Source organism: Centrocercus urophasianus, unplaced genomic scaffold (genome assembly GCF_019232065.1).
Source record: "Centrocercus urophasianus isolate 14NV4802_14NV808 unplaced genomic scaffold, USGS_Curo_1.0 seq_13, whole genome shotgun sequence".
Classification (NCBI taxonomy): domain Eukaryota; kingdom Metazoa; phylum Chordata; class Aves; order Galliformes; family Phasianidae; genus Centrocercus; species Centrocercus urophasianus.
Genome location: NW_024884475.1, coordinates 25,157,349 through 25,182,085, shown reverse-complemented (window position 1 = coordinate 25,182,085; position 24,737 = coordinate 25,157,349). Strand labels below are relative to the sequence as shown.

General features: G+C 42.7%; 2 protein-coding genes across 2 annotated transcripts; both read right to left on the bottom strand.

Moving 5' to 3' along the window:
• Positions 1-3,878: 3,878 nt before the first annotated feature.
• TMEM165 (transmembrane protein 165) lies at positions 3,879-14,666 on the bottom strand. Its single transcript, XM_042811859.1, has 6 exons — positions 14,466-14,666; positions 11,795-12,020; positions 9,458-9,633; positions 8,564-8,746; positions 5,676-5,781; positions 3,879-4,834 (listed from the first exon to the last, which is right to left on the bottom strand). Exons 1-6 carry the CDS (start codon positions 14,664-14,666, stop codon positions 4,758-4,760), a joined length of 969 nt encoding a protein of 322 aa, XP_042667793.1. The 3' UTR covers positions 3,879-4,757.
• Positions 14,667-15,046: 380 nt separating this feature from the next.
• Positions 15,047-21,218, bottom strand: SRD5A3 (steroid 5 alpha-reductase 3). Its single transcript, XM_042812891.1, has 5 exons — positions 21,016-21,218; positions 18,707-18,858; positions 18,084-18,278; positions 16,750-16,872; positions 15,047-16,250 (listed from the first exon to the last, which is right to left on the bottom strand). The coding sequence occupies exons 1-5, from the start codon at positions 21,216-21,218 to the stop codon at positions 15,991-15,993; spliced, it is 933 nt and encodes a 310-aa protein (XP_042668825.1). The 3' UTR covers positions 15,047-15,990.
• Positions 21,219-24,737: the final 3,519 nt, after the last annotated feature.

The following is a 24,737-nucleotide window of genomic DNA, read 5'->3' as shown; positions in this document are numbered from 1 at the left end:
GTGGGTAGCAACCCAGAATTCCAGTCTTAAGCAGTCACGATACCACACAGTCTCTTTCAAACACCTTTGGCAACTCTGTTTTTACATAGCAAGTGTGTGTAAATCAGCCTGAGGGTATACCTGTGTGGCACATCACACAGATGGGTGCAGCCATTGCTTTGCACCTCAGCAGTAACATCAGCACAAGGTTGTAGTAGCAACCTGCCACGAGCGCTGGCTTCTGGGACACAGCAAGGTGAGCTGCAAGAAAATGCCATGTCAGCATAGCCTCCTACACAGCATCCAGTATCACGGAAATACCTCATGATAACTGGGTAAATTTGGATGAAACTGCACAATCCATTCAAGAGCCCAGTTTGTTTGATGCAAAGGAAAGCTGTACAGCAGCAGGCAGCCTTTTAGAGAGCTCTGAGTACAGCCACTTACTTGTTAACCGGCAGATGTCCACAAGCAGCATCTGCCTATCGCACCTCCAAGCAGCAGCTCATGGGACCCAGGCCTTCCTGCAGTGCTCTGAGCAAGGCTGGTTTTTGAGCCGGACCTGTACTTTGGCTCACTGAATTCTTCTGAAAAACTCTGTACTGAAGATTACAAGTTTACCTTAATCTCTGCTTAGCACACTTTGCCACATGCAGTGTAATGAGGGCTGTGAATCAGGAACCTTGAAAAGAACAAGCACCAGTTTCCTCATTTCAAACAACTTGGACTGGCTGGAGGTTTTTCTTCCATCCCTGTAGAACTGACCATACCATCTAATTCTGTTTCCAGTGTTCAAGCCTGGAAATGAGTAGTTGTAGGTGGTTTGCACTTTCAAGTTTCCACTGCGTTCACAGCCTGAGTTGCAAATTCTTGCTTTGGAAGCTGATGTGGAAATTCCCCTGGAACCAGCAGGGAAGTCTGCTGGAACTGAGAATGCATCCCACTTCAGTAGGGTTGGAAAGTCTGTGCTGGGTCATTGCTTATGTTCATATTGCTGGTACGGCGATTTGCAGAGCCTTATCTTCGCTGCTTAAGTATCCACTCATCACATTTAACATCCTCCAGCCACAAAAGGAAACAAAATAGCAGATAACCATCAAAAGTTCCAGCTAGTTTAGTCTGTTTCTCATTCTACTCTGCAAGGCAAAGTATTTAAAAGGAAGAGTACTATTTAAATTGTATACGTTTCATTTCTGGAAAGCAGGGCCTTGACTGGCCAATGCAACAAGCAGCTCTTTCCCCCCAAATACCCTTTTCTTCTAAGCAGCAGTTACACCCCAGGACATAAGCATGTGTAAGCCCAGGCAGGCATGTCCCAGCAGCACGGCATCAAGCCTGCTCTGCCGCCTTGCAGCCAAGGTTTACAAGATTTTGTAATTCCCAATCCTGAAAACGGCTCCTTCTCCCCACCTGAGAGTTGCTGCAGGACTGAACTAGGCAAGCATTGCATTTCATCCTTGTGAGCAAGCTGACATGTCCAAAACCATTAAATCAGACCCATACCTGGCTCTTCTGGCTATTCTTCACGTTTTTATTCCCTGCTAATCGGCATTCTTGTTTACAAGGCAAAAGCAAATCATTCTGGACAACTTTAGAACTGATCATTAGTTACTGACTGCTTCCACGCAACTGAGGGAAAGCCAACAGGGATGCTGTCACAGTACTGTCAGGTGATTCACTACCCTACTTTTTCACCAACACTCCTCAAGTGCTTAGCTAGTTTCACAGCTTGTGCATCTCTTTCAACATTACATTTCAGGTCAGCCCCATCTGGTTACCCACCCCTCTGCTCTTCTCAGTGCTGTAACTTGCAGCCTGAACACTCCTGCAAGTTGGTGAACAACTTCCTACATCTGCATGTCCAAAGAGCAATAGCGAGTTAGCTGCTGAAAAGACATCATTTTCCATTCTCCTGTGCTCAACTCCACTGCTAAACACATTACAACTCACTGAGTATGATGGAGGAAATTGGACCAAGGTGCAATGAATGAACCACTCATTCAGACAGACCACCACACCGTTCTCCATCTCTTGGCTGAGGGAAAAGCACAGAGGCAGTGACGGTTTATTTTTCTAATTAGAGATCAGTAACTTCTTCCAAATCTGAGGGCAGAGGGGAGGATGTGGAAATAGCCATGGGGAGCAGAAGGAATTACTACTCACTCTCCCAGCACTGCAAGTATTAACTTAGGATGCAGACTGCCCATAAGGGTAGGCCACCTTAGGTGTGATATCTATTCATCTATACACACATGGCAGTAACCTGCACCTCAAGTCTACAGGGATTTCAAGACTGAACAGTGCCACACCTCTCCAAAAGTAACACATCAGAAGTATGAGAATGCAGTAAGGAAAGCTGGTAAAATCCCAGCCACTGAACCAGCCCATGTGCAGTTGTCTGAGCCAATAAAGCAGACAGCTAGAGGCTGGGCACTACAAGGCTGTATGGGAGGACACTGTTTCTGCTAGAGGCAGGGCAGCATACAGTGCTGCTAAAAATACACTGGGAGTCTCCAATCACCTTGAGCAGGCTTCAGTTATACAATGACTGGACTACACCAGTCTTGGAACAGTGAAAAATTCCAACAGGCAACTCACAACATTAAATCTCTACAGTTAGTCCTATCTGCTATAGTGCCTTCTAAAACTTTTGCTAAAATCCGAGAACCCGCCTCATTCTATAATAGATTTCCAAGCATTAGTTAACATTGGCTCTAAACAACCAAAAACAGTAGGAGCATTTTCTAACTCAATGAATATCTGCCTATGTATTGCCTATTTTTGACCAGGCAGTGGTCAAAAGCAGTAGTTTGCATCACATGAATTTGTGACAGCAGAATGTAAATGTGAAAGTTGCATGGATTTGTTCTGCAACTTCATATTTACCTCTTAAAAATATATATATATATATATATATATATTAATGTCTTCATTTTTTTTCTGTTGATCACAATTGTTTTAACACCAGAACAGTTTCAAGCAGTGCATAGGAAGTTCAGAAAGTTTCTACCCTAAGACACAGCCAACTGATTTGGCTTTTGATCAAGAATTTTCAGCAGGATGAAGGGCAGGCAGCCTGCAGCACTGTGATTGCCCAGCACTACCTAGCACATGTGTAAGAAAACACTGTGCTGTAGCACCACACAACAAGCAGTTTCCCAGTGAGCAGTTAAAGTTCACTCTTCCCTGCTTTGGGTTCCCTGTTCTTTCTTTTTTAATGTGATCCAGGTAATGCATCCCCTGAGGGTAAAAGGTTGAACAGACTACAGAGAGGGCATTTACAGGGTGTGGAAAGAAGAGGCTGCAGCAATTGGTTACAATGCTTGCTTCAAAACTGAACAAATCAGTGCATTACCCAGCAATTAACAACAGCACTGCCAGCAGCTCCTTCCTTCAGATCAGGACTTGAACATCAAGGCCTGGAGCTGTAATCTGTTTTCATACCACTCTGCATAAAAGGAATCAAGCGGCTGCAATCTTCAGGGTTTGAGAACCTCAGCATTAAGGGGTTTCTATTGGCAGCAAAATCCAAGAGGAGGCTTCCTACCCTCTGTTCTCAAGCAACAATTTGGACAATCTAATTTGTAGCACTTGATCTCACTTTAGCTTCAGGCTAAAGCAGTAGATAGATGCTATTAGAAACTCTATCTTCTGCTTTACAGAAGCTCTTAACATCTTATTTAAGCTATTAGCTCAGAATCTACTAGCTACCAAGCAGCAGAGAAAACCACGTGTTTCAGTATCCCATATCTTAAGCGACCAACATTTTCAAAGTTTTTATAACTGGTATTTATAACAGCATCCAAAATAAATTTAGTAAAGTTTAAATAAATCATCACTTTAACCTCTGTGGCAGGAATTATGGAACTGCCAAAAAACAATACTGAAAATGACTCAAATTGAGACACTATGTTTTATTAATACTCTTCCAGATTACATTTCTATTCCTAAAAAGAAAAATATGAACATATCTAAATCTAAAGATTCCATTATTGTTCAGTCCTGGGAATGAAACACCGTTAAGTTGGACCACTTTATTACTTTCCACATACTTTATAAAGTTTAGAAAGTCAAAAAAGAAAAAAAAAAAAAAAGAAAAAAAAAAAAATCAAATACTACTAGCTCCAGATTGCACATTGAACTTGGTAGGCTGCTCATCAGCACACAATTTCCTGATAAAAATCCCTGATTAAGAAGTTTGCCCTCTACATGAAATTCATAATATTTTCTGTTGGTGGCTCAGCAGCTAAATGGTATAGGAACGGCTCCCCAGCTTTTTGTTGCTTACATTATCCAGCCTCAGGAACGTCCTGGAACCAAAGTCTTTGGAAATGGGAGTCAACTGTTATCTCTTTAATATTTTGTTCAACATTATGAAACAAAACACTCTGGTCTGCTTCAGAGAAGGCATAAGAATTAGCTCTTGAAGCAACAGGAAAGGGAGCCGTGTGTAACAGTGGGGGAAAAAAGAAAGCTCCAACATTTATGGACATAGATTCTCAAAACTCAGCTGAGCCAGGTTCAGCAAACAGGAAAATCACACAAATCCTACCACAGTAGCAGGTGCCACAGAACATACAAACCAGACAGCAAACAGATCTCCACCGCAGAAGCTGTCTATAAATGTCTCAATCCCACCAATCGTTTGCTATAAAAAGTTCAGTGTCTCATCTTCGGTGCTTGTTTAAACTGTAATTCTGTACATTTATATACAAAACCACACAAGGATAGCTGCTAGATGCTTCCAATCCTTGTCCTTTTGCAGTGATGAAAAATATTTAAAAACCAGAGTCTGGACTTATAAATAGTGCAGAAAATGCAAAAGCTAAGAAGACAATGCCTCCTATGATTGTCACTGGAAAGGAAAAACAAACAAAAAATGAATTAGACATTGAGAAAGTTAAGTAAATTCATAATGTGGCATGGAAGATATTTATTTATTTGTTAAGAAGTCTGACTACTGAAAAATCTTTTTAAAACTTAATGCTGCAAACAGTGAAGCAGTAGATGCTATTTCTAGCTCAGTGTCAGGATGCCCATACACCACCCCATTGTTTAATCTTATCTACAAAGACATAATCTGGACCTTAGGAAGGACCATGTGTATTACTTCAGCTAGCACAAAGCTGAGGCTGATGCCTACTGTTGTGTGTTTGGCTACATGGAAAAAAAATAAGATACAATATTATCAGGCTGGAGCAAGTCATCAGTTAGGAGTGGCACTGCAGATCAGCAATTCTAGCACAGTTCAGGTTACCATACTGAATGAGCCAGTATTAAAACCAGTAACTGCTTGCAATGGCCAGAAGCTGCTAGAAGTTGGGGCAGTATCACTGCATGTGGCCCATGCTTCTCTAAACGAGCTAACAGGTTAGATGGATCTTTGACCTAACCTAAGGTTATTGCTATTGCCAGACATCCATGCTGGGCTTGTTGATAGCACATTAAATTATTGCTAGATTAGCAACTCATCATCTATGGCCTTAACAAACAAGACAGAATACACATTTCACCTTTTCCATTGAAATTTACCCCTTCACCTCCTTTTCTGAAACTGCAGAAAACACACACAGACCCAAACACTGAACTGATCTTAAAGAAGTCTCAAGAAACATTCTTCCTAAACACGCAACCACTGACATCACAGACATTACCAGCATTAACACATTTTTCAGTTGGAGTGAGTTTTCACTTACCAGTCCTAACAGAAATTTTTTGTGCTATCATTCTCCCTCCAATAACTGCTAAACCAGTGCATAGACAATGTCCCACCGTTCCTCCTACTGCCACACCATAAGGATCCTGAGGAGAAAACACAGAAGGGAAAAGAAACATCAGCACAATGGAAAGCCTGCTAGTTCTGGAACAACCTCCTACCATGAGGGAACCATAGCTTGGCTCTTTGGTTACGCAGAATCAAGCACGTGAACACTATCTAGTGTTTACTCTGCACCACCACCTATCACTGTCTTAAAGAACAGTAACAGAGCCTTCAGCTAGTAAGACAGCCTTAATGTAAACCTGATCAACATAGGAGTATTTGGGATGTTTCAACCAAAAAGCATTTTCAGGTGGTTAAATGTAGATGCAGAGATCACTCTGCTGCACTTAAACAAGTAAGTAACACTTAATGGGAAGATGGCTGCTCTTGATGCACACCAGCAGGAAGAACATCAGCTTAAATATAAAGGAAGAAAAAACATGTAAATAAACCTAAGAACCGCAAGCGAAAGCTTTCAGTAGCTAAAACATTCCAACTTTTTCATCCAGCTCAAGTTTATCAGCAAGTTTGTGCTTTATACTTTGGTGCCCCAATAGAAAAATTAGCCAAAGAGGGTACTATCGTGGAATTTAAGTCTAGAGGATAATAAACTGCTCTCAAAATGTATTCTTACAAATACATTTGTAAGCTGTCAACAACAGCTTTCACGCAACACTGCATAATGTGCATTACCTCACTACAGTAACAAATCCACAACAAAAAGAAGTTCCCACGACCTTCTCACAAATTACAGCATATGTATTAAGCACCTCATAAAACAGAACAGTTTAGCATTAGAAACAAAAAAAACCCCACACCTTTTAATGACAGATGAAGAAGGCAAGGTAAGAGCCTGATTTTCCACTGCATTAGGATGAACTAGGGAAGGTAGAGTTAAGTCCTGCAAACCTCTCTTTTAGGAAACAAAGACTTCCAGCTCATAAAGAAAAAGCTACTGCCTTGCTTCATGAGGAATGCATGAAATCTCTAACATGCAAACAGAAACTGTCCAAGAAATGATCTGATATAAGGAAAACACAACACTGCCTGATCAAGACAACCAGAAGCACAAGCTACTGAGAGAAGCAAAGAGCAGTGGACAAAGAACAGACAGAAAACTACTAAGAAGGCCAGGAGGGAGGCAGAGCTGTGCCAGCAGAACGCATTTGCTTCCACAATTGGGAACAGAATCCGGTATTCCTGGAACTCCTCATTTCCATGCTGACAGCAGCCCACTGGCAAAAGGTGGATCCTGCCCTCTGCTCCATTGGCAACTGCTGCCCCTTGGAGGGAATAATTTACAACTTCTTCCAGGAGTTCAGTATCTTCAGCAGAAGTGCTCAGATACAGCCAAGAAAATCAGTCTAACATGACGTGATAGAATTTCAGCTCCCTTTCCAAATATTTAGGCAGATGAGTGTTTCTTACACACAGAAAACTGCTATGGTGTTAATTCTAGTTCTTAAGGATTGCTGTCAGGATTAGGTTCATTAAGATAGACTTAAATCTTTCTCCTGGTGTATGCTCTGAGACAGCGTACATTACACTTTTTTTTCCTCCACAGAAACCATGTTTCATTCATTGTGACAGGATGGATACTATGCACTTAATGAGCAGTCAGAGTACTTTCTTTTCACTCAAGTTCACAGTTGACTTACCACACTACTGGCAATCTCTCGCTATGTAAATTATTCTTTGTGAAATATTATTTAGTAAGGTATCTGAATGTAAGTAGTATAAAATAATTCCACAAATAGAATGAGAAAAGATTATTTTTTGTAGTACTTTTGTAGCACTTATACGTTTCATATGTTAAAAGCTTAACATCCACAGTCTTCTTTTACAATCCTCAGTACTTCACGGACTGCACCGCAGAGTCTGATGGACATTTCTTAATGGGACACTCAGAAAAATGCAAAAGAGAAGTCAACCTGTGATAGGATGGGCATAAGCAACTTATCCAGCACCATACAAAATCTTTGGCGGAGGCAGTAGTAATAATTTCCAGTTTGCCAAGATGGCACGTTGCTAACTGAACAATGAGATCCTCCTCTCTAACCTGCTCCCTGCCTCTCTAGCTCTCAGTGCCTTCCCTGCTCTGTAATAAAGGCAAAAGGTTCCTACAGATTATAGCCTCCTTCATTATGCAGCCTTGATTTATTCCTGGGGAAGGTCTGAGGGTGCACTGAAGGAAGCATGAGTCCTAGGAAAAAGATGTTAATGATCTCAATGATTGGAAACAACACAGGGCAACTACTGAAGGCTTATAGTCAGCCTTTTAATAAGCCTGATCTTCCTGTAAATGTATAACAGTTACGTACGCTCTGATCATCATGCTGAGTATCACTTCATTTATGGTACTGCTTACTGCACAGCGGTTCAGAATTTTAGTTCCACATACTTTAACAAATTCTTCTAGATTTTTTAAAAAGCAGTATCTTATCAACAGTTTCAAATTTGCTAGGATTAAGGTCTCCTTTTGAAGCTGCTGTGTTAAAGCTGCATTATCTCACAGATCAAAGAAAAAGTAGTTCTGTAACATCCTTATCTTTACACCTTATCAAATAATTGTATTCAGCTACATGATGTCAAACAACTCTTTTCAGAAAGGCCCATGCAGTTCTAATCATGTGGCCGTAGTTAAAACAACACACAGAGCCTCCATGCATTGATTTTCACATCTCTGCACAGCTGTGACATTAAGTAAAGCACTATAAAGCAGCAGGTGTGAATGTGACACCTTACACAAGGGTATTTTGTCTCTTTCACCTAGCTGCAGACAACACAAGGAGAGCAAAAGAAGGGGCATTCTGCAGCACTCACCTCTCTGGCTGCCAGGACGATGGTTGTTAACTGGGAACGATCACCCCACTCTGCTAAAAATGTTAAAGTGAACGCTTGTACAAAGATGGGAGAAATAAAATGGAGCCATTTCTTCTGAGGTATAGTGGCAGTTGATCCTGTTTCCACATCCCCTGGCCCATTTAACAGTTTAGTTCTCTGAAGCTGTAGAAGACAAAGGGAATTAAAAAAAAAATATAAGATTAGAAATGTCAACCAAACAATCCAAATGAAATACTTAAACTGTAAAGCTGTTAATTTAACATCTGGAATGCTATTAGCCACTGATTGTGCATACTAACATGTTATTTATATTAGATGGTATTTTTTAAAGCCTACTATGTATATATAGTGTTTAATATAATATACAAATATCACCTCTGATTTCCAATTGCTGGTAGTCTCAAATCTTGCAATCACAAAGCAGTTACAACAGGAACAATATTTAGTTTCAAATGACAGATTGCTTCCCATCTATTCTAAAGCAGAAGTCTCTCTTAAAAAGGGGTGGCTCTCAAATCAAAAGTGGATAAAATTGTCCCAAAGAAACAAGATCACTATTCCTTAGAAATGGACTTGAACATTTATAGAGTCTGTTAGTACACACCATTAAAAAAAAAAAAAAAAGAAAAAAGAAATTCTACAGGGAAAACTCCTTTTCTCCAGAGAAGTAGGATATGCCACAGGTCTGGGATCATCTGTTGAAATAGCATCCATACGGCCACTTCTGTCCAGCTGACCACATGTTTGTTGTGTTAGACTTATTAATTGCAGCCATGGCTGAAGATCCCAAACATGAAACGTAGCACTGCTCTGCAACTTCAAAGCCACAACTGTTTCATTAGCTGTAATTCACAGAGAGAGTTTATGACTTACTTCCTCATCTTTTTTTTTAATTTCTGCCTGAACTTCCTCCAGCTCTTCCTGGCCCTCATCTGGACTCATTTTCAAGCCTTCTCGAAGCATTCTAATGCCAAAAATGGCAAACAGTGCAGTCGACACATAGTATGTATACACACGAGGAATAACTGTTGTGGCATAGCCAAACAAAACTGAAAAGAAAACAAATGCATAATTTCAAAAATAAGAATGAATATAATTATTTTCCCCATATCAGTCCAAGCAAATTTGTTTTTCCACTCAAGGTCAACACAAATTCTGCTCTTTCCCAAGCATACCAAAAGATTTCATCTTTAATCACGTTAGATTGGCTATGACATATAATATCAACTCACTCTATTTATTTACATGGCTGTATGTTGGATGACATCTTCCAACCACTTTTTAAAATTAATTTAAGATCTGTCTTCTTCATCAGATAAAGGCAAAATGAGATTTTCTACAAGATAAATTTTCTAGACGTACCCACAGCCAATTGTCTGAATTCATGCCTTTCTTCTTTGGCTGAGTGCAAATACCTGAAAGCCACCATTCCTCACTCTCTCTCCTACACTCCACCAACTTCATCCTTTCTTAATCCCACTCAAAGACTAAAAACTACTTCCACAGTACACCTACTTTTACAGGTGCTGAAGGTGATCAGACTCAGCCAAAACTACCTCTCAAATAGAAGAAATACGTACCCAAGACTGACTACTCCACAAAGATCACAGTTACAGACCCAAAAGGCCTGTGCAAATACAAGGAAATTAAAACCTCACACCAAATGTTCTCAGCTGTTTGGACCACGCTGTCATACTGCATGTGCAATGAGCCAAGTGGAAACATGCTAACATATGCATACATCCTTCCTTACTTGCATCCACACTGCCACTACCAAAGTAAGATTATCAGATCAAAATAAAATTAGGCTGCAGCACACACGCAGAATAACTATATCATTGCATAGCCAAATAAAACAGAAGAATATAAAATTTGTTTGAAAGATTGAAAATACTGCATTATACAGAATGCATACAGCATTACTTGCCACGTACAAAGCACAAAAGCAGTGAAATAATCAGAATGACAACGCAGCTTGTTATATCACAAGGGCAAAAATGTTTCTAGGCACAGCTTGAAAATAAACAACACCAAAAACCAAACATCTACAAACTGATTATTTGGATATAGAGAATTTAAATGAGCAGAAATTCATGAAATCATGGCTGGAAAACAACAAAAACTCCAGGAAGTTCTACAGTACCACAGTTTGTAGGAAACAAGGACAAAGAAAGGGAAAATCCCAGCTCCCTTCCTAGGGAATACATTGACTTTACATAGAAAAAGGGAGAGCTGTAATGGGCAGACAGATGTAGAAAAGAGACCACAGGGTGCACCCTCACCTATGATCCTAAATAAAGGAAGCACACAGTGCAAAAGTGGAACAAGTCTCACAGACTAATGTTATTAAGCAAGTAATGGAAGAAACTTTTACAATGCTATCTGAACAGCACAAAGGGAAACTGCTGTAAGACTGCAACAATAATTGTAACATGCATTCACAAAAGCTGTCATCTCCATCTGAAGATGCTCAGATCAACAATGAGACCCAATACCAGTTAGGAGGCAGCACATATAAAACACTGAACATTATTTCAAGTATTTCTGTTGAGGGCATGTGAAGAACTGAGCACACACACAACCAAATACATGCTGCATCCAATGTACCTAAAGGCTGCTTCATTCTATGGTTACAGCTGTGTAAGCACCCACAGCTACAGCTCCCCAGGTGCCATCTGACACCTTGCTCCCCTTCCAGCTCTTTGCTCTGTACTGTGCACCACAAAGGTTCATGACTGAATGTAATCCTCCACTTTTACAGCCAGATATATATACAAAGACACAAGTCAGTCAAGAGGAATGTGACATCCTGTTAAGCATCTTTCACTGTGGGAAGATAAAGACCTCAGCCCTACACTCTCTTTAGGTATACTAATTTAACAGGAGCTAAAAATAAAAAGGAATAAAGAAATCTGAAAGCTAAGGGATTGCTTGGGCACTCCAAATTCCTTTTCCTTAAAAGCATACAGATGTCTAGGGAGTGTGAACACCTAACTGGAGTTTAGAGCCTAATGCCACAGCCCCCAGAAAAAAACCTTCAAGGTTTACACAAAATAGAAGACTGCACACACCTGCTGTCTACCTTCCATTTGACTACCTTCCTACACTACCTTCCGTTTGACTTCAATTAGGGTTAGTTAGGGTTTACCAATAAATACAGACTTATCCAGCACATTTAAACATACAAAACAAAACAACATGAGAGCTAACCTGATAAGCACGTCATCAGTCCTAAGGCAAGCATAGCACCAGCCAGTACAGTCAAACGGTTGTATCGCATTGCCATGATGGCTGCAATGAAGAAGGTCTTATCTCCAAGTTCTGATACAATGATGACTGATATAGCAGCCACAAATGCATGAATAAAGCCCAAATTAGTCTTGTCAGTTGAGTCTTCATTGACAAGATGAACTGGAGCAACTGGCGAGGACCCCTTCTGTAGGCACAGGAGGAGACAAAACAAAATAAACACCAATTAATTAGGCTTGAACATATAATTCCTGGAAGTACTGAGCTCTCTGTTTCTCCTGTCACATTGCATTGCCTAGTGTGGCATTTTAACTATTCACCCTCCATGTGGTATTAGCTATGATTAACTAGTTACTGGCTGCTACCTACCTCAAATTAATGGGTGATCACTTCACAAGAAGCACCTGCTCTGATTATTAAAGCAGTACTTCAGCATGCATGCTACTACTGGAACATGAGAACCACTACCACAGTCAAGGGGAGAAGCAACTTTATATTGCTATTGGTACAGCTGTTGTCTGCTTACGTTATGACGCTCAAGCAAGCAAGCAATTTTGTGATAGAAATAGTAAGAACTAAACTCTTCAAATCTTCAAGCAAAAATTGAGCGATTATGAGCACTCAGGAGAAAAGGGAATCCTTTAAAAATCTGTCAGGATCTCCTCGCAGAATCTTTGCATCTCAGCTCCATTAAAGTTTTATGCAACTTTTCATGAACTGTTTGTTTTGTACACACTGTTGAACACCAGCTCTAAGACTCCCCAGTGCTCAAACCAGCTCAGCACATTCCAGATTTCCCTCAACAATCAGTGTTTACTCTCATGAAGATTAAGACACCTATAATCAAAAGCAGACCCAAAACAACAAAGCTGCTGTTCACGTGCTTGACCAGAGATGGCCAAGAAAGTTAATACCTCCATGAACAGAGACAGATTGCAACTTGTTTCATAAGGAGACTTGCCAGAACTCCCTCAATAGCGCTGGGAAGTCTGAGGTTTGATGTTTGAAATTTTCTTGCTCCCTATTGTCTTGCATCAAGCAGTATGCTGACAACTTTTTTTTTCCTATATGTGGTCATTTGGCAATGGAACCCCCTAACCAAGAACAAAATTTTAGAAGTTTGAATACAAACAAACTAATCCTAAATACTGATACAAGCTGAAGAGTCCTGAGCTGCAACAAGATAGGCTTTCTTCTGCTTACACGCAGAAGACTTTCCCCCATCAGCTTGTAAACAATGGGATCTTAGTACAAAAATATTTATCTGTTGAAAAACATTATCTCATTTGGCCAAGCTCTGTTGTCCAGCACAGCATCAGGTACCACCTCCCCAGTGTAGTTTACTGAGAGCGAACACACAAGGTGCTAAAACAAGCTCTTTTCTTACAATAATTGAGTTTGTCAATTACAGCTTCTCAGATAATGAATCAAAACCATTATTTTTTTTTGTAACACACCCTTCAATTCCTTTCTTTTAGCATTAAAAAACAGATAATCACAACTTTTCTATCTTCAGCTTGCCAAAAAGCTGACTTTTGTTTGGCATGTATCACCGAAGCAGAAAACATTAAATTACTTAAGAAAAATCTCCTCTCTGCTCCAGCTTTATCAATATAATGCCTACTGACATTAAAAAAAAAAATAAAAAAAAAATCATTGCCAGCTTTAACCTCAGTAACTTACAATCACTTCATTACAGCCAGTGGAGCTCTTCAACTAAGCGGTGAACAGAAAAGGATGATGAAAAATAACACTTTCACAAACTTTCTTCACCCTTTAAAAATCACCAAAGCTCAGCCACTGGTGGCCAACCAGAACACAGATGACAATAGGGATGCTTGCTCAACTACAGCAAGAGCAGCCATAGGAACAGAATCACACAGAATATCCTGAGCTGGGAGAGCCATGACGATGGGAGTCACAGACTGGTCTGGGTTGGGAGGAACTTTTAAGCCTTGTTTCACCCTCATGGGCAGGGCTACCTTCCCATCAGCTTAGGCTGCCCAGGGCCCCATCGAACCCGGCCTTCAGCGTCTCCAAGGATGTGGCGCCCACAGCTCCCACCTGGCAGCTGTGCCAGCACCTCACCGCCCACAATTCAAACTCCACGTCAGACAACGCGATGCAAGCTCTTACCGAGTCGCGCTCCGGAAGGCGGGCAGCCCCCAGCAGGCTGCTCGGAGCCGCCAGGTGAGGGCCGGGCGGCCACATGGAGCCACACGGAGCCCTGTCCACGCTCCGTTCCCACCGCCCTCCTCGCAGCGCTGCGCTCAGGCCGGGATACGCGCTGCCGGGAGCGCTCGTGTTACCTGCAGCGCTACAACTGACGCTTCACTTCCCCGGAGGCTCCAGAAGCAACACTCCGGCGAACGTTACAGCGCTATCTGCTCGAACGTTACTTTTGCGCTTCCTGTTTTTCTGCCCTCGCGCTCCCCCGTTCTGGAGCAGCCTCCTTCAGTCGCAGCCTTCGCGCGCACACGCGGTCACTCCGTACGGTTCACCTTGACAATGTGAGCGCGGAGCCGCGTTCCAATCCCCGCCCCTCTCTCCCTCGCTCCGGCCCCCGCTCTGCCCCGGGGCCTCGAGGGAAGCGCTCCCTCCCGCAGGCCGGCTCTGCGCGGCCCCGCCTCACCTCGGCCCGCGGCTCGGCTCCCTGCCCCGCTCCCTGCGGCGGGGCCGCCGGCACCTTGTTCCTGCCGGGCTCTTCCTCCGGCGCGGCGCGCAGCCCGGCCGGCGCCGCCCTCAGCACGAGCATCGCCCGCGGGGCGGCCCCGGCCAGCGGGGCCGGGCGGCGGCGGCCGCGCTCCGGCGGGGAGAGCGGCGGGGAGCCCATGGCGGCCCGCGCGGCGCTGAGGGCCTCTCACAGGCGCCGCGTCATCGCCCCTCGCCGGGGAGCTGCCGCCGCGCGCCGCCCGTCCCAGCCGCTTCCTGCCACGGCCCGAGCGCGAGGGGCGGCGCCGCAGCTCGCCCACCCGGCCCGCCCGCCGTGACGGCAGCGGCACGGCCCGCCCACGGCGCAATGAGCGGAGCGGGTCGCTTCGCGGCGCAAGCGGAGGAAGCGCCCGAGCGCTGCCTCGGAAAGGAGGCGGCGAGGTTCGGTGCCGGGAAGGGGCGGCTCTGCGTCCACAGCTGGGGCTACGGGTCCAAGGAGAGCGGGCACTGAGGTTTCGGGGATGTATTTATCGCGATTTTGAGACATCAGACCAAATGGGATGGAAAGGTATCAAACATCCTTTAATTAACGATTGTGCGTCATAAGATATACCGAAGTACGTAAAAACTCTTCTCATATACAAAATGTTGTTAAGTATACTCAAAGAAGTGAGAACGCGCTGGAACACCAGCGGCCCTCTGCTCACACAGATCTCAGCCCCTCCCGGACCACGAGGAGGACACACCGTCCAGTTGCTGAGTGCAAAACCCACCTCGCCCAGTGCTGAGCAGCAGCACCTCCGAGCTGCAGGCCCCTAAGGAGCAGGGCAGGCTGCTGTCACCCCACGAAACACAAAGGATGTCAAGGACCTGACCTTAGGATGCAATCTGCAAATTCTTTAGACAGAGAACCTTCCACGATTTTCCCAGATTAAGGATAAACAAGGGGTGTTTTTTGTGCTTTGCTTATCGCTGCTGCTGAGCGAGTCACTGCTCCAGCACAGCTTCCTCCACCACTCCTCTGTGCTCACAGTTGCAAGGCACTGCCTGGTTTTCATTACCACCAGGGAAACACAGAAAGCCAATGCATCATTTGCCTCCCTCTGAAGAGTTGCAAAGAAAAGAGAACGCGTATAAATATGCTTAAGTATTAGGCAAGGCATGAAATACAGCACTTCAAATGATTCCCTGCACTATCGTTTCTCTTCAGTTCTCATGTATATATATTGTGGCTTTGCTGCACAACAGTGAATGCTTTCTGCATAAAACAGGACTCTAAACATGGAAAAGACCCTGTTAGCATCTCATCAGTTCATTAAGGGCTTCATTAAACTTTTTCTTTGCTCATATGATACACAGAGACCTTACGTTTCCCCACATAAATTGGCAACTCTTATGAGATAGAACAGTTTTAACCTCTATAGCATAGAGAAAGTGTGCAATTTTGCCTTGACTTTAGTAAAACATTTCCTAGTTTGCACTGAATATGCTTTAGAAGGCATATTCTAAAAAATAAACGGTATAAATGCTTTTCGATGCTTTGGGTAGGAGGTAAATTTTTCCTGATAGAACTCATGACACAAAACAGCAGCCAGTGTCTGGTTAAAAAAGACATACATCACTACAAACCACCATGTCACATTGTGAAATCCAAATGTGATGGCCATAGATATATAGATGAGTAGTTCTGCAAAATAATGAGGGCAAGAAACTCTTTCAAACCAGTCTCCAAAAGGTATACTGTGTTTCAGACTTAAAACTTCTCCTGCAAGCAAACAGAAAGAAATTAATTGAGAACAGAGCTTTTCTACTCAGAATTACATAATAACACTCATTAAAATGATCACATCATTCACTCCATCTGACCTGGCAGCTTTGCATGCCTTAATGAAGTAAGACATCACTCTGACTGTTTGTGAAAATACAGAGAAGGAAATGTATTTTTACATTTTTTCTTTCTCCATTTGTATGGAGAAAGAAGTGATGGTTCAGAGGAGTGGTACAAGTCCAAAGCATTATTATTCACCTGTTCTTAGGATGACAGAAGCTAGACCCTTCAGTGTAACTTCTCAAAAAATATACATACGTATGTAACGTTCAGCTGTCTGATCCCAAATGGTTTCATTTAACCTACTGAAAATCTGAAGAGTGCCACACTATGAAAAAATACTGTTTTTTTAAGGTGGTAGAAGCTACAGAAGCCTATTGAAACAACCAACAAATATTTACATAAGTAAATTGTTCACAGAAATGAAACACCTTACCTGATTTACTTTTTCTAAGATTAGCTAGAATCACAAGACATCTGTGCTGGTGAAGAGAGGCCCAAACATACATCGCAATGCCTATGATGTGATACCAGTAGATCTGCACAGAAAGTCCTTTTCCTGAATAAAATACGTTTCATTAAAATATGTTTTATCTTTTTCTGAGCATTGTCCCAAAATAGCACATACACATGTTGCACGTGTCTTACAAAATTTGAGTAGCAAGATGCTACTTTGTTTTTTCATCCAGTATCTTTAGGTACACTATCACATACAACTGATACATAATTCAGTCTCAGATCTCAGTCCTGAACTCTGTTCATAATTCTTACTATCCTAATAAAAGACACTGCTATGTCTCAAGTCAACACACAAGTACAGTTTGTCCTGTTCACAGTGAGCTGTATATATACACACACTGTAAGCCTCTTACCCCAGCAAAAACTCTGTATTGAGGATGGTCTCCCCTATGTACAAGTGGATATATCATATCTGAGTATCCAGCAGATAAGTAGAAAACAGGTCCAGATTAAAAAGGCTTTACCAACTCATACACAGTCTGAAGGCTGTTTTAAACATAACTTGATTAAAGTAGACCTGATGTGGTTCAAAGTGGTTAAAAGCTTTGCTAACGTCACATACTGGGTAATGACCATACTTTTATGCCATAATGACCATTGGCATAAAGCAGTCACGGGAGAAATGCTACAGTCAGCTCAAGTGTTGCAGAGAAACAAGCAGCAGTTCAGTGGAATGTACTGGCAGAAACAGGTCATAAAATTCAAATTTCTGCTTTATTACATTACAGTACCAAAAGAAAGAAGGGGCTGACTGATAAAAGGCAGAGAAGTGGGGAGTTCTCAATGGAAGGCAAAGGAACTGACCAAGACTGTCCTGCAGGCTCACCTGAAAGGAAAGTCTATGGCAAAAAAACAATCTCCAATTTGACAACTGGAGTTATCTAGTGATATTTGAAACTGGCAACAATTATTTTTCTTCACAAAGCATATATATCTCAATGACAACTGATCCAAAACAATTGCAAGAGTATTTACAGTGAGATGGAGTAATGGTGAATTTCATGGAATAACAGTGGTGATTTAAGACAGAAATTATTGAACAAGCAAGAGCATGTCTGTAATACTGCTTGATAAAGCAACATACTGAAATGTTACTTTGGAATATAGCAGCAAGTTATTATTACTTCTCATTAATTAACACACTTGTCACACAAGTCCTCCATGAAATCAAGTGAGCCACTTGCTTTGACGGAAAGAAATGGGAGGAAAAAAAAAAAATGCATCCTTGGTAACAATGAAGCAGGTACTCACCATTCCTAACACTCGTAGGCACTTGACACAGCACAGTTGAGCCAACAGCAACGTAATAACCAAGTCCAAAGCAATACTGCACAATGTGGATGACGCCATCGGAAAACACGCTGGTATAGAGGCATTCTGCAAGTCTCTGAAAGCTATGCAGCCAAAGGAGCAGGAGAACCAAGAGTGCAGAGAAGTGTTCACTGTCTGCTTACAAATAAAAAATAGCGACTTAGGGAGAGATAGGACCAATTTAACCCCAACAGTACTTCAAAAGAGCTAATTTTCCCCTCCCCAAAGCAAGATCCTTACCCTCTTTTTAAACTAACCTAGCACTGGCAAAAGTATTTGTACATTTGATGCACTGCTGACTGCAGAGACTGAGCATGACTACACCTACAAGGAGCTAATAGCTGTTCCTGCTAGAAGAACTGCTGAAAGCTACTAAATGCATAGCATAGAATGATTTCTACCTTGAATAATGCCAAAGGGAACTGGTATTCCAGGAAAGTCACTTGGAGCCTAGTTTAAGAGCAGCTTACAAGGTAGCATATGAAGAATACATATTAAGCCAAGGATGGTAACACAGTTTTGTCATATTTATGTGGCTGCTTCATAACAGCAGGAATACCTACCCGTATTCTGGTTCTGCAAATCTCTGCCAAAAGCACTATGGAAGATTTGAATCCATGGGGGTAATGACGCTCCAAGGAACTCAGCTTGAAAAAGCCTCATCAGTAGAAAACCATTCCAGAGTATAGAAACTACATAAAAATGAATAAACCACCTGTGGGAACAAAAAGCGCCTTCATTAAACTTAATGTTCTCCTCATTTTTCAGATGGAAATGTAGCTGAAGGAGATGCTTGTCTCATGGCGAGTACATGCCTTTTTGGCTCATTTATCAACAAGATTACATTTTCTTAGAACACTCATACCTTCTCTTTTGGAGAACTAGGGGGTGAGAAGACAACTTCATTAGTTAGTGAAGCAAAATAAAATAACACTCTCCAAGAACAGCTCGCGTACATCTCAACAGCAATAAAGAGGCCAAGTAAGAAACTCAAATGCACGTTCCACTACAGCTTGCCCATTAGCAGTTAGTAACCCCTCCGGGTGTTCACTCCTCAGTTCTGTCACCTGCCAAGCAGAGGCAGTGATGTTTGCTCTGCAAATTTGCAACAGCAAAAAGAAAAAAAAAAAAAAAAAAAAAAGCTTCCTCCATTTTCTGCTTAAAAGACAAACCAAATTTATATATAGACAAAACCATATCTCTCCCTTGAAGCTTCAAGCTCTTTCTCTCCCAAACTATTACTTGCTAGACTTATGTGTCATCAGAAAGTTTAACAGCTGGAGAACTTTCCTCACAAGCAGCGGTTTTTGTCACAGCAAAAAAAAATAAAATAAAATAAACAAGCCCTGCCAGCTTAGCTGAGAAATACCCTGTGAGATTTCAACAATCTCAGTTATGCATGGTAACGTACAGAGCAATCCAGCACTACAGTAACTGCACATGTCCTTCAAGGAAAGAGGAATGCTGTGTTTGCCAAGCCAACCTGAAATTATTCATAACATTGGACAAAATAGAAGAACAGAGTTAAAAATCAGTCTGGGCTGGTGAAAATACAATGTTTGTTCAAAAACAAGCTGCACATGAACTGGACAGAAAATGTCTCAACAGCTAGCTTCAGGATATTCTCACCTAGCAGGATTACAGGTTCAACACTGCAGTAACAGAATTGTTTCATACATTCTGAGAGCTTGATATCAATTCACTGAGAAAGCTGTATTCTTTAGTTAGCATATTCCCTAAGAAGTGGTGGGAAACTCCTGATGGAGAAAGGTTGATTCAGATGACACCCTACCACAATAATACCATACTTTGCAATGCACTGCAACTAAAGCCAACGCTTATATGAACCCTTCTTGCTGTGGCTACTGCAGAGCTTAGGTGCATCCCTGGGAAACTGGAGCCCGAAGCTTGATAACAAAGACAGTACATGATAACATCTCTTTTAATATGTGTTGCAATTATTATTAAAACATTTTCTTTGGAAGCAACTTACGTAAACTGTATTGTTGACAACTGTGATAGTGATATGTTGCCTCATTAGGGATGACTGAATCTTTGGGTTACATAGCACCCTAATCCTGTCCTGACAGACTTGTAAGATCATGTCACACCTGTGTTCGAATCAAAGGCCAGTTCTAGCCAAAAGTCTCAGCTGAACAATACAATGAGGTCACGGTAACATATAAAAAGCTGTGAACTTTTAATTCCCTCTTTTATTCTATTGAACATAACCCATTAAGAAGAGGTCTTCAGGCAATTTGGTTGCTGCAGTAACTATTTCAGACAAAAAGTTGTGCTTGGGTAGCAGGACAGTTCTTTCGCTTTCTTAGACTGTTCACACAGTATCCAGATATTTGTATTAACATGCTATTATCAGCACCCTGTGGTGTGTTTTATAAAGGAACTAAGAAGGAAGAATACAATGACAGAACCAACGATCCATGCGGATCCCTTCAAACTCAGGATACTCTGTTTTATAACTGAGAATTGATTTAAGAAAGCAACCCCACAGCAAATTTGCACAATCACACTCACATGCACAAGTCCATCCTTCCAGTCCCAGACCCAGTCTTGCTTTAAGGTTTGTTACACAGATACTGCATGGGACTGGGATTCAGGAGTAAAGAACATCAGAGCCTCACAATCAGCACCTCATGCGAATCGTATCCTTAGCCATATCGTAGTTCTAGAGCACGCAGCGGCGCTAAAAAGCACACAAATCAGCTAGTAATGCACTGAGTGTTAATCTTCCAGATCAACGCAACCCTCCTGGTAGCCGAACACATCTGCAGGCACCCAACAGGCACCAAAACACCTGAGGGCCTTCGACGCCCTCAGCTCGCAGTCGCGGCCACCGCTCGGCCCCCCTCACCTCTTCGGCACCTGTAAGCGGCGCAGCCAGGCAGCCTGCTGCCCGCCTCTCTTGGTCTTCCCGTAGCGGATGAGGTCCTGGAAGAAGGCGGAGACGATGTCGGTGCCTCCCCCGGGCCGCCGCGCCTGGGCCCGGTGTAGCAGCAGCAACACCAGGAAGCCGGCGGCCAGCAGAGCCCAGGCGGCGCCCAGAACCCCCGGCATGGCTCCGGCGCGGCGCCTGCGGAGCACCGCCCGCCACTGGCCCGCCCCGCTCCGCCCACCGGCGCGGCGCGTGGGGGGCCGGCAGGCCTCGCACTGCGCCGGCGCCGCTGTCTGCAGTGCGAGAGGTTTTCACAGCCGTCGCTGCCTTGCTTTCTTATTTCTGCGGAGCTAACATAGCTAGGGATAAATAAAGTGTGTATTTAGAGTGTTATCTAGTGCCTTTCTGTGTGTGCAAACGGGCACGTTCGCTGTTTCTCGCATGTTTTCGTTTGGAGCTGCCACTGCCTTGGGTGCTGCGGCACATTGAAAAGCGCTGGGGAACCTGCCAGTTGCACCGTGATGTCTGGGGCAACCCGTGAACTGCACTGCTGCAGCCTGGGACACCTACTTTTCATTTTTTTTCCTAATATTACCCTCCTCTATGCATGTCGGAGTCCTGTCCTTCACTTATTATGGTCTAGAGTAAAACTACATCTAAAGTCAGGAGAAAATAGCTGAACAATATTTCAAAGTCTTTATAGAATCACAAAAAAGACCGCTCAGATTGAGACTAGCATGACATCATGCCCACTAACCGTGTCTCTCAGTGACACATCTACACATTTCTTGAACACCTCCAGGGAGGGACAGTGACTCCACCACCTCCCTGGGCAGCCCGTTCCAATGACTCTTAATAGGGAGAAATGTTCCTGACATCCAACCTGAACCTCCCCCGTGCAACTTAAGGCTATTGCCTCTTGTCACATCACAGTTACCTGGAAGAAGAGGTCAACCTCCACTTCCCCACAACCTCCTTTCAGGTCATCATAGAGATCTCAAGCCTCCCCCGAGCCTCCTCTTCTCCAGACTGAACAATCCCAGTTCCCTCTGCTGCTCCTCATAAGACTTGTGCTCCAGACCCCTCACAGCTTCCTTGCCCTTCCCTGGACGCACTCCAGGTCTTGGTGACTTTCTTGTAGTGAGGGACCCAAAACTGAACGCAGTACATGAGGTGAGGCCTTAATAGAGCTGAATATAGAGGGTTGATCACCTCCTTGCTCCTGCTGGCTACTTTAAATACAGAGCAACCTGATTTTGTTAGTTTTTAGTGCTACTTCAAGCTGTCCTAAAGTCAGGAGATTTTAAGAGCTTAAAGGAGTGGCAACTGTCTTGTTGCTCACTGAGACTGGGGTCTGTAGTACACACAGGTATTTTCAGAGGAACTTTTGTCAATACAGCTGTACCTCCACAGCACTTAGGTGAGAGTAGAACAGTACTTCATTTCCTGTATTGGATTGAATTATGTCATTACAAGCACCGTATTTGCATTCCAACCAAATCCTAAATACATATAATATGTGTGGGTTTTGTTGTTGCTGTTGTTGTTTGTTTGGTTTTTTTTCTTTCTTCTGTAGATCAAGCTTGATTCAAACATATTCTTGAATTCTACCCAGGACATTTCCTAAACAGAGGCATAAACCTTGCTTAAATGATTTTGAGGATGCATTTATGATTGCGTCAGTCCATCTTAACAGTAGATCCTGCAAGGCAGCACACTCAGCTGAAGCATTCATGGCATCAATAATATTGCTTTGTGAAGAAATAACAAATACTCTTATGTCAATGTTTTTTTGCCAAATTTCAGGGCTGAGTCTAATGTTCTTGCAAATTCAGTAAAACTGAACCATAAATCTGTTTCAGGGATTTCATGGCCAAGCCACTCCCGTGGTGTATGGTGCACCAGCAGCACAGAAACCAGGATCTGATCTCAAAATGTCGTCATGTTTCTGGCAGTTTCCTCGAGGCTTAGGTAACTGGAGGAAGAAAGGGAAGGAATACAGCTGTGAGGCTGGGAAATGCATTGGAGGAAAGAGGAACTGATGGTTGGCTGTTTTAAGTACACGCTCTATATATTTGCAAGTTATGCTGAGGAATATGATACCTTTTCAATATAACTTGAACTCTGCTACTTCTTTCAATTGTGTATACTTCTTGCACAGTGGTAAGGACTGCTCTTTTTAGGATTTTTCCTTAGCACTTGGCATCTAAGGCACGTTATTGCACCCTATGCAGTGACTCTTTTTATGCGATGGTTCCTCTAGGTGGCACCAGCACTCTGTGGTTCCTCGAGCCCCAGAGTAGGCAGCCCACTTGCCCTTGTCCTGCTGCCCGCAGAAGCTCATGGTCCTCCTTGGTGGATATCTTCCCAATGGAAATAGAATCCTGAAGGATTCCAAATAAAAATGCCTGTCAAACTTCATGCTCCTGGAACCAGAGTTGTTTCAGTGAATTTCATGCAAAAAGATTTGCAGCAACATCAGAAAAACGCAACGCATTTTCAGCAAGGTGTGGAGCATGCAGGAGAGTTGAGATGTTACAGCAGTGAGACATCAGTTACAGCAAACTGTTTGCCAGACTCTGAAGAGATGCTGTGCAAAAGTTGGGCAGGTGTTTCAATCACTGACTGAACTGTGCTGATGATGCCTGAGAGCTGATGTCCTTTATGTTCCACTGCGCTGGACTCATGTGACCACAGCAAGACTACCTATGAGAGTGCTTTGTCAAATGCCTGTGGGGTGGGAGGGTGGAGATTTGCTTCAGAGCTTTTCAGCTCGGGCCATTGTATTACTCAAAAGAATTTGTCTGCTGAGAGACAAAAATCAGTAACATTGACTGGCCAGCCCAAAACAGATTTCACAGCCACTCTGGACTTGATAAACCTATGAATTTATTTTATGTGATGATTTGAATTGATTTTATAATTTATTAAGAATAAATAGGGAAATTACGAAATTACTCAGATAGTTTTTTTGCCGGTTGGTTTGTTCAGATCTTTTCCCAAGGTAGATTTTAACTTGCTAACAAAGCCTGAAAAGCTTTGTGAGTAATATAGCTATAGGTGGTATCCCAGTGGTCTGTATGGGAGACAATTGATTAGAATTTAGGACAAGAGCAACCTTGAAAGTAGCAATTGAGGCCATGTTCCTTCAGACGGTTATGAACATGCTTAAAGGCAGTGTGAGTGGGGAACCTAAAATCTAGATACTTAATTATAGGACATAACAACCTCTGTTAATTAAGTTGGCTGGTACCAGAGGGTCTGAGGATCTTAATTAGTAAGAATGTTCTTTGATTCATCTTATTAGCATCACTTCTGGGATTTGTGGGAAAATAAACCAGAAAAGCCAACAGATGTCAACATTTTGAAGCTTAAAATACTAGCCTGTGCTCTACTGGTTTTAATCATTGGAAGATAATACTTAGATAGTGGGACCAAGAAAACATAAATCACAGAGCACAAAAAAAGGGTGCTTGGAGAGCTGGGAAACTTGCTTCAAAATGCACTTCCCATAATTCAAGGATGACTGCATGTCCTTGACTTTCCAATTAGAAAGTAGCTGATGGAAAGCAGGAATTGCTCTCTGATAAGACAAGAGGTCCCATGCTTGTTGGTGCTGGGCTTACTGGAGGGCAGAAAGCCATACCCACAGCATGCTGTGCAAGCAGCACCATGAAGAGGTGGAAAAACCTGCTACTTCC

Excerpts from the sequence above, each read along its gene's own strand:
- TMEM165 (XM_042811859.1), bottom strand. The coding sequence starts at position 14,666 with ATGGGCTCCCCGCCGCTCTCCCCGCCGGAGCGCGGCCGCCGCCGCCCG. Across the intron at positions 9,634-11,794 it reads ACTGATGACGTGCTTATCAG|TTTTGTTTGGCTATGCCACA; the intron begins GTTAGCTCTCAT and ends TTTTCTTTTCAG. Across the intron at positions 8,747-9,457 it reads TTAAAAAAAAAGATGAGGAA|CTTCAGAGAACTAAACTGTT; the intron begins GTAAGTCATAAA and ends TGTCTTCTACAG.
- SRD5A3 (XM_042812891.1), bottom strand. The coding sequence starts at position 21,218 with ATGCCGGGGGTTCTGGGCGCCGCCTGGGCTCTGCTGGCCGCCGGCTTC. Across the intron at positions 16,873-18,083 it reads GCCTACGAGTGTTAGGAATG|GAAAAGGACTTTCTGTGCAG; the intron begins GTGAGTACCTGC and ends TATTTTATTCAG. Across the intron at positions 16,251-16,749 it reads TCTTAGAAAAAGTAAATCAG|GAGAAGTTTTAAGTCTGAAA; the intron begins GTAAGGTGTTTC and ends GTTTGCTTGCAG.